Here is a 9966-nt window from a genome sequence, read left to right on the forward strand (position 1 = left end):
AAGCAGTTAGACTAAGTTGCAGCAGCCGTAGTCTTGGTATAATTTTTTACAGCCGGCAATTGCTGTCGCATACAAGTGTTCAGGCGGGTTATATATAAAAAAAAGCTGCATGAAGCACGATCTGTGCTTAAAACTTTTTTTTCTTTGTCTCCTGCCCACACAAGGTCATTCAAACTCAAACATGCGTGAAAATCACAATTGCACCACACATGCTACATATCACCATGTACGTTGGAGTGTGAGCAATAATTTTAGGGCCATCAATCACTGCACACTAAACTGATAAATGGTAAAAGCTCCTAAAGTGTCGCCTATGGTAAATTTTGGGTATTGTAGTTTTTTGCCATTTCACAGGTGCACAGAATTTTAAAGGTTAAGGCTTTTCCCCATAGTTCTCCTTAGGGTAACGGAGGACACAAACTAGCGCCCTCCCGTCACCCTAGGCTCGGTATACCGTGAGCTAAAGCTCGCGGTATACTGAGACCCCGGAGCGGATCACGACTTGGATGACTGGATCCGCCGCAGTATACTGAGACGCCGCAGTATACCGTGAGCTGCTGCTCGCGGTATACTGAGGCGCTGAAGCGGATCCCGACAATTTTGCCGGGTTCCGCCCAGCTGCGTGACTGACAGCTGGCTCTGCCTGTCTAGAGGCAGAGCCAGCTGTACCTGCCCCCTCCCCCGTCCGTTCCACCAGTCAGCGCTGGCGGAGCGGAGAGGGGGGAATCCAGCCCCACCCCTGTCACGGCAGAGAGCCGTGACAGTATCGAGAGGTGAGCGAACGCCAGTATGTGTTCGCTCACCTCCCGCTCTACTGAGCCGACCTGTGACAGTCTCATTGTCACAGGTCGCTAGAACTATGAGGTGAGTGAAAAGCACTCAGCTCATAGTTCTGCTTTAGGCTTGACTTGTTTGATATCGGCTTACACAACACAACCTCATATTTTATATTTTACCAAAATATTGGGTATTATATTCTATTCACTAAAATTAATGTCCAGCAGGGGGAGACAAAGCAATGAAGACTAGACTACTAGTACTACAGTTTTCAACAGCCAATGAAATGTTGAGGTGTTTTGTCTTTAATTTGGTTAGATTGATTACATGTTGAGGGATACCATGTTGTGGGAAGGCTGGCTGCTAGCTGCTTGGCTGTCATGTTGAACTTCTGGCTGTACTTGGGCCAGAGCTAGTATGCAACAAATAAAATCTGAGTTTATGCCTGTTTATTGTAATTCATTGTTTCAAAGCCTTAAAGCGAAACAATTAACTGTCAGGCAACAAGTATTTCTGAATTGTCAGAAGTAGCCGCCTGCATATTTCTCTCAAAACCAATTTTCTAGAAATGTCAGCAGGGCTTTTGGATGTATTAAAGCGATCATACCCCAATTCTGTTGTGCCTGTCAGCTTTGTTGCATGACTAAAGGGTGGATCCCTGGTTACGTTATCTCTCCTAAGGGAATTAATCACAGTTCAGACAGTCATGCTGATTGGCTGTTGTTTACAAAGTACCTTCCTCTAAAATCATCGGACCAGTGTTCTTACCTTTTGGTTATTGACAGGCATCAGCAGGAGCCTGAAATGGCTATTTCTACAAAGTTAAGTATGTATCAGAAGCTCTTTTCATTAATTGTGACAGAAGATGGTTAGAATGTTTTTACATTGCTAGATTATTAAAAACGGAAATCATTTGGTGCATTGTTTAATGTACTTGTAAGTGTTCATGGCTTTCTCAAACAATGGGGATAGCCTTTTATGGGCTAAACAAGTACTCTGTTTCCTGAGAAGTAGATCATGGTGACATCTATGGAATTTTGCATCTAGTTTCAGCTAGTACCATGGTCACAGGCTAACTCTTAAGTTTCCACTCTGTATGTGTGGGGGAAAAAGAGGAAAGTTAAAAACTAAACACCTTTTTGTCATGTTTAAGAATTATATGCGTGGTCGTATTCTGTTTTCTAGATCCCAGCTCCGGAGACAGCAGAGAAATGTGGTGTCAGTAACTTGGTTGAAGCTAAGCTGGTAGCCTATCTGGCATTTCTTTTTGGGAAGGTATGTTTAATCCTGGTGACCATGTTGATGATGATTACATACAGTTGGTTTACAGTTAACAAGAGGCTGTCCTTGTCTATATTCCATGTCACAATGATGGCGGCAGTTTTTTTAATGCTAGTTGGTTTCTGTGCTAATCTGTTCAAGCTGTGGGCACTATACCTATACAGTACATAGCTCTGCAATCTGGGCTAATCTTAGAAGATGCTCGCTCTGTTTGGACAATATCAAGTACAGTATTTTTCCATCGTCTGTTGAAGGACACAGCTCTGAATAATTCTGAGACGTAGGGTTATGCTGCTGCCTTCAGGAGAAATGGACACTAGGATCATAACTTCTCTCACCTACCAGTTTTGCTAAGCGTTCTCAGAATAGATGTCTCCTTTTTTCTACTTTTTTTTTTATTTTGGTTTGTTTCTTTGGTTATATTCTACTATCAAGAGCTGCTAGTTGATTCATGCTACGTAATATTCTGGAAGTTTCTCTAGCTAGCTGACAAAACATAGATTCATAATGGATAAGGTAAATCCTGGAAGTTTTTCTAGGTTCAGGTAGCGGGTCGTTTCTAGTCTCTGTACTGATTATTCATCCTTTGGTGGCCCAGAGTTCCCTTGGTCATCTCTTAATTTAAAGAGCGTAGGCCTTCCTAGTCACTGCACTGTGGATCCTTCCTGCAATGGTCCTGTGTTGTTTCTGGTGAGGTATTTCAGCTACCATTTATGAGGTCAGGACATATTTTTTTTTTTGTCTGGGGTTGTGAGTACTCTAACCATGTTTTTTTCTCCCTGCATGGGGCTGTGACGTTCCCTCCTTTTTACTAATTCTGTGGACTATTTTGTATTTTTCTGTTATGGTGCCTACCCTAACTGGACTGCTTTTTGATTGTCCCTTCGTCTCTGAATTCTTCACTCAGTGGACGATTGGGAAAATTAAAATTTTAGTTTTTACTCCAAAATCCTTCCTCCGGAGTCCATCCACTGCATTTTTTTTTTAGAAGTTCAAAAAATCTTTTCAAATATATTTATAAGCATTTTTATAGCTTCTGAATAAGGCAGCTTGTTTTTTTGTGGTTATTTTGAGCAATTATATAAATATCTATTGTTCATGTGTAAAATACTTAATGCCCAACTGCAGCAAGATTTCTGTTCGGTTTCTGTCTTTAACCCTATTGGGGAAATTTGTTCCCACATCATGTCCCTGTGATGCTCAAACAAGAAATTAGGGGTGTTGGTAGGTCCTAGGAGGCATGAACAGCCATAAGGTTAACTTCGCACAGGCGATGAAAACAGGTGGTCGATCAACCTGCCTAAAAATTACCTTGACGGACACTCCGGTCTGTATATGTTGCCGCAATGCTTCAATAGTCATCAAATTTATCTTGGCAGGTCGGTGCTGGTTGCCAAACACACTAATGGAAGTCAATGGGACCGTGCCGCAACAGCAGCTACACCCATTTGGCAGGCAGTTGCAGGGTGGTATTTCAATGCAAAATTCCTCTTGGGATAAGAAAAAAGCGTTCAGCAGGCAGCAGTGTTGCCTCCTGAATGCCTTCAAAATGCTGCTCAACTGCTTCTGAAAAGCATTCCACTGTGGATCACTTGCGTAAAATCTGCTGCTTGTGTGATGTATGATTTTTGTCTGTTTTCCCCCAATGAGAGAGATTTCCCATCACATCTTGCAGAAAGTCAGGGGACATCACAAAAGGGATACACAGCAATAGTAAACATCCCCTTTCTGCGGTTTGTTAACATTTTGCTTTTTTTTTTTCAGGCTGGCTGTAAACCATCAGACGTTGGGATTATTGCTCCCTATCGTCAGCAGTTAAAAGTCATTTCTACATATTTTGCAAAGCTGTCCTCCAGCACTGTAGAGGTTAACACTGTAGACAAGTACCAGGGGAGAGATAAAAGTGTGATCATCGTTTCATTTGTCAGAAGCAATGTTGATGGAAAGGCAAGTTTCATTTTGATTCCCCCTGATCTCCTGATGGTAGACAAAGTGGTTGATCAGGACTTCTATCTTTTTACTCTGCTTGATTTGCTTGCTTTGTTTAGACGGAACATAGTACTTTCATTTCCAGTGGCCCCACAGATCAGCAGCCTGTTAAAAATATGTTCCAACACCCTTATTCTGATCAATCATCAGGTCCACCTTTTTATTTATTTGTAACTAAGCTGTGCTAAGCTGGTGTCATTAAAAAGACCAACTTTATCATTTAATAGTAATGAATCTAAGTCTGGGCTCATGTCCTCTGAAGAGGGGGAACACGTTTTGTCCATCTTCCCCAAAGGAAAGACACTACTCAGATTAATATAGCCGGTAGATTACTGCAACCACCATTCCTGTAACTACAGGGGTATCAGGTTGTCATATCAGACTGATATAGGTAGATCCACACTGTACATGTGGCTTTTAGTTCTGTCCAAGCTGAGATTAGTCCAATCCTTTGTCGTTCAACTGTCAAATGCTAGAGCTTTAGTTGGCAGTAGGGACTCTGACATGCTAGTGACAGAAGAAGGACTTGGCACCAGGAGGAATGGGAAGTTAAGGTGTCATTTAAAGTCTGGGCCTAGGATCCAGAGAGCTCCACGGGAATGCATTTTTAAACCTGGTCGTTTGTCATTTCATTATTTTAAAACAAAGTCTGTCCTCTCAGAAGTAATTTTTCAGCAGCTACGGAGAACAAACACCTGAAACTTTAACTCTTGGTTATGACCCTTTTTAATGGAGATATGGCGGACTACTGATGTACAGTCATGTAAAAAAAAAACTAAGTACACCTGATGTTAATTGTTTACATTTTTTTTTTAACCTATTTGAACAAAAGATCTTTGTTTAAACAACGCCTACAGGTAAAGGTGATGCACTTGACTAAAAACACGAGGTCAGTTTGCCTTTTCAATAATGTATTCAACAAAAATATCAAATGTATTGGTGGTGTACTGTGGAAAAGTAAGTTAACCCTTCGCTTCAGAAGCTAGTGCAGCCCACTTTTACAAAAATGATTTCATGTAGGTGTATTGCAAGACTGCACACCAGTCTTACATTGACTTGGTAAGATTTTGGACCACTCCTTGCAAAATTCCTTCAGTTGCAAGATGTTTGTGGGTTTCCTTGTATGGACTGTCTGTTTCCAACTCGCCCTCAACATTTTAAGGGGTTTCAAATCAGAGCTTTGTCTTGGCCAGTCCATAGCATAATTCTTCTTTTAGTCATTCCCTGGTGGATTTGTTGGTGTGCTTTGGATCATTATTATGTTGAAAGATCCATTTCTGGTTCAGCTTCAACTTTCGCACAGATTACCTTCCATTCTCTTCAAGCACACATCAATCATAGTTTACTTGATGAATGTAAGCTCCTCAGGCCCTGAAACAATGAAAAATGACCCCAAACGAAAACATTTTACCACCATGCTCTACAGTTGGTATGAGGTCCTTTTCCTGAAATGCTGTCTTCAGTTTGCGCCAAATATGTCTACTGTTAGTGTGGCAAAACACCATACTTGATTCATCAGTGGACATCAAATTATTCCAGAAGTCCCAGTCTTTCTTAGCCTATGTGTTCAAAGGCAAACTGTGGTCTTGCTCTAAAGTTCTTTATGGGCATGCTTTTTCCTAGCACACCTCTCATGCAGGTAAAATTGGTGCAATCACTTTCTGACCGTAGATTCATGCTGTTTTAACACCAGATGTGGAAAATGTCACCTACAACTGCATTGAATATTTCGGGTTCTTGGAGACTTCATTTAGCATCAAAATGGCCTGCTAATGTTGCTGGACTGGCCAGTCCTGGATAACGTAGCCGTAGTTTGAAGCCTATACCTCCCTTGAAGATGATTTCCTTACAACTGAATGATTGGATAATTTGCCAATCTTTTAGAATCCCTTGCCAGACTCATAGGCATCCAAAGCCTTCTTTCTGTGGGCCTTGGAGAGTTTTATTGGTCTTGGTATGATGACCTCACATTCCCTAATAGCAAAGAGAACACCAGACCTTGGATATATGAGGCTTAACTAAAACAATATTAGTCCCCATCAACGTTCTAATCATTGGCACTTAATCTGGAACATCTGATTTCCAATTTAGGGATTTTATGTGGTAGTAAATATTTCCATATGACAAATATGCATTTGATTTTCATTTAGATCATGAAAATGAATACAGCATGTCAACCTTTTGTAACTCGTATATCGCCCAGTGGCGTAACAATCACCATAGCAACCCAGGCAGCCGATGTGGGGCCCGGCCAGATGCCGTGTGGGTCGCTATGGGATCCTCTGCTGGTGGCTTTCACTGGTGGCTGAAGGCGAACACGCCGCTGTTCAGATCACTGACAGTAATTTGTGCAGCAGCGCGTTCCTCTCCACAGAGTCAATGAGAGCCAGCAGCGGCGGTGGAGCAGGCTGGACCCGGCAGTGGAGTAGGAGGCGGCAGGAGAGGGGGCGGGGCCTGGTGAAGGAGGGGGGCCCCATCAGGGACCGTGGACGAAGAGGAGGCGGACAGGTAAGGAGTGCGACCAGCCCACCTGAGGGTGACCCTGCAGAGCCCACCAGGGTCACCCTCAGGTGGGATCTCGAGTGGGCTCTGCAAGGGGTACAACTATAAATCACGGGGCCCCGTACAACATTTTGCTATGGGTCCCTGTGATTTCTAGTTGCGCCTCTGATATCGCCATAATTTGTAGCCACTGTTTGAAGAAAATACTGATTTCCTGTTCCAATAGGTTGAAAAAGCAACCAATTTCGATTGGGTGTACCTACTTTTTCACATGACTGTATTACTGCCTGCAGGGTGTAAGTCATATGTTGTAATAAACTATAAGAGAGCTTTATAGACATTTTGTGTCCTTACAAGCAGCCTGAACATTGAAACCTATGAATAGGAATGTGATTTGTTTGTTTTCTATCCGTACAGCTTGGTGATCTTCTGAAGGATTGGAGGAGACTGAATGTGGCCCTCACACGAGCCAAGCACAAACTGATCATGGTGGGCTGTGTTCCAACTCTTTCTCGCTTTGACTCACTACAGCAACTGATCAGCTATCTGATCAGTGAAAATTTAATATCCTTTTGAAATTTCATTTTCAGTAGTACATTTTAGATCTCAACTTGCTCTTTCATTCACAACTTGGTGTTGGTGATTACTTAATTACACACAATGTATGAAATAATGATGGATTGTTAGAGACCCTCCATCACTTTATTCATCAAAACGTTCAAAGGAACAAACTATTCTTGTATCTACCAAATTATACCTTTTGTAAGGAACAGGTGATTCCCCCCCCCCCAACCTTTTTAACATGGAGGACCTTACTGTTCGGTCATTAGGAATAAGGCTTCTTATATGTGTGGTCAGTAGCCCCGCTGGCTCTCAAAACACCTGAAGAATGCCTGCATCCAATCAGATTGTTGAGGTATTTTGAGAGCCAGCGGGGCCAACCAGTAAGATACTGAAGCTTAGCCCAGTGGAAGATTCCTCCATCCGCACAATTTAGCGTAGATGGAGGAATCTGTTGCACTTTTTCCATCTGACCATAGAATATCTGCAGAAAATCTATAGGTGTATGGGCAGCTTAAGTCTCGATCACAGGACGAACAGAGAGGGTGGCTATTTCCAGTGGGGGATACAGCCTATACGCATATGAGATTATATATAGATATATATAGATATATATAGATAGATAGATGTATGATTAACTATTTTTTGGAGGACGTGTGTTTTCTATATATGTGTATTGTTCAAAACCCCGCATTAGTACTCAGTTTATATTGTAATGTAACCACTGTGCACAGAGAATAGCGTGCCATGTAGTGAGAGATTCTCACATTCATCAGGTATAAGCTTCAGTCAGCCAGTTACGATGATCAGCAAGAGCATGTCTTCTTTACAGATTGTAGTATCTGCGTCTTTTATCTGCTTTTGATGTTTGTTCCTTAACACTAGAACATTCTCAATCTTCCTCCAGCAGCTCATGAACATCTCCTTGGCTGAGAACATCATGAAATTGTTCTCATCAATCTAACTGTCTGGTTTACTTTTTGTACATAATGTGAAAATCTTGAGTTTTACTCTATAGACTACTGTTGTTCATATAAACTGAACTGCTGCTTAGAGAATTCAAGTGAAGGTAATATTTAGACTGTGATGTTTCGATCTGAAGCTGTAAGTTATTTGTTTCACTACATAACTCCTGATAAGCTACATACACAAAATCCATATGACGGTGCTTTTATAATGCTGGTTATGAATAAGCCAATTTAGGCCGTCCTACAGTATTTGTTTTTTGATACAGATTTATTTGTTTTGTACTATTTATAAAAGTTCTTAAGTAATTTTGTAGGTTTCTATAATAATAAAATGTACAGTGATTTTGCACATGGTGTTTTGTTTTAATTTGTTAAAACCTGAGAACAACAGTGAATATTGCTATAAGGTTTATTGGTTTTTGTTAGGGATGCACCGATACCACTTTTTTTAAGGCCGAGTACGAAGTATCGCCGTCGATAACGATGCTTGTATCGGTATCGGTATCGGTGCATCCCTAGTTTTTGTATCAGGATTATCTCTTCAACCGTGGCAGATGTCTTCTTTATTTCTAAGGAGTGACGGCTGTAAATAGAATTTGCTGTTTTACAATTGTGGGATTAATGCTGGTTTGTTGAAGCATTTTTAATTTGCAAAGCTATGTTTATGTAGGTAGGGTTAATGTTCCACTTCCCAGGTTTTATTTCCATTCTGTTAGGAAGATGTACCCTAAATTGTCACCAGGGCAGGAAGCGGGGCATATCCCACCAGTGACTGTTATCACCAGAGCAGCAGGTAGAGCACAAATCTCCCAATTGGAACACTTGAAAGTAATTCACTAGGATTCACCAGGATTGAAAGGGGTAGACAAATCTTTGCACAGAAACGAGAGCCTGGCAGCATTTCACACTTCTTTTTTTTTTCCTTACGGAAACTTCTTTCTACATAAAAATACCCCAAACAACTCTCCCAAATTTTATCCATGGGTCACAGTGAGGCAGATATATTAAACCATGTTATATGACCCACACTGGCTACAGGAAGCAAATATGCTGTTCGGAAGCGGCGCCTGTTCAAGTTGATTTGGATGACGGTGGCTGCATCTGAAAACAGCAGTGTGCTGGCACACATACGATTACATGCTGTTGGGAAGGTATCGCTGTCCTGGATTGTGTGTCAAGGGATCGCGATCTGTTCCTAACCCCATGTAATAGTATCACATACCATTACATGCAAAGTGCCAGCTGACTTCTGCTTTCAAATGCGGCTGCTGTCACCTTATTAACTTGAGTGGGTGACAGCTGCCATGTCTAAATGGCATATTTGTGATTCCTCAGGCAGGAATTCATAGGTTCTTGCCACAGGAATCCCAAAACAGACCTACTATGTAGGTGTGAATGAAGATGAAGGGTGCTTTTTAAAACTTTCAACAAAGCTGCTTGATGTTCATTGCAGTTTTTACCATGCTTTGTAAAAGCTTGCTGTGTGCATTACTCTTAAAAACAGGGAAGCCCATATGTACAAGGCCTTAGACAAATGTTCAATTCAGAATTGCACACTTCTTCAGACTGGTATGTTATGTTTATTGTTAGCCAGCTTTTAAACTAGAAGTGTGCTTATGCTTTACCCAGCTTTAAGGTGACATCAATGCTCCCTTTGCACAGGTGAACACTTACTAAGTTCAGTTAGGCGCTGCCTCTGTTGACATCTTGGGGGGGATGTCCTCCTCTAGGTCTTGCCTGCGTACTTTCCTCATTGACTTCTATGGGAGATGAGCCTCAAGTCAGTGGGGATGTACTGTGCAGTTGTGGCCAGAAGAAGGAGACCTCTACAGCAGGATGTCATCAAACAAGGGAGGTCTGGCCCACTGGAACTCTAAGTATTCGTCTG

At 41.8% G+C, this 9966-nt stretch overlaps 1 protein-coding gene across 1 annotated transcript in view; it reads left to right on the forward strand.

The window, feature by feature from the left end:
* The window catches only part of DNA2 (DNA replication helicase/nuclease 2), a 36140-nt gene extending 28097 nt beyond the window's left edge, over positions 1-8043 (forward strand). The window contains exons 18-21 of the mRNA XM_018567077.1: positions 1963-2052; positions 3823-4005; positions 6967-7113; positions 7999-8043. Of these exons, the coding sequence (XP_018422579.1) occupies positions 1963-2052; positions 3823-4005; positions 6967-7113; positions 7999-8043 (465 nt within the window). The remainder of the gene's footprint in view (positions 1-1962; positions 2053-3822; positions 4006-6966; positions 7114-7998) is intronic.
* The last annotated feature ends 1923 nt before the right edge of the window (positions 8044-9966 follow it).

Source organism: Nanorana parkeri, unplaced genomic scaffold (assembly GCF_000935625.1).
Source record: "Nanorana parkeri isolate BGI_ZX_2015 unplaced genomic scaffold, ASM93562v1 scaffold1005, whole genome shotgun sequence".
Taxonomy (NCBI): domain Eukaryota; kingdom Metazoa; phylum Chordata; class Amphibia; order Anura; family Dicroglossidae; genus Nanorana; species Nanorana parkeri.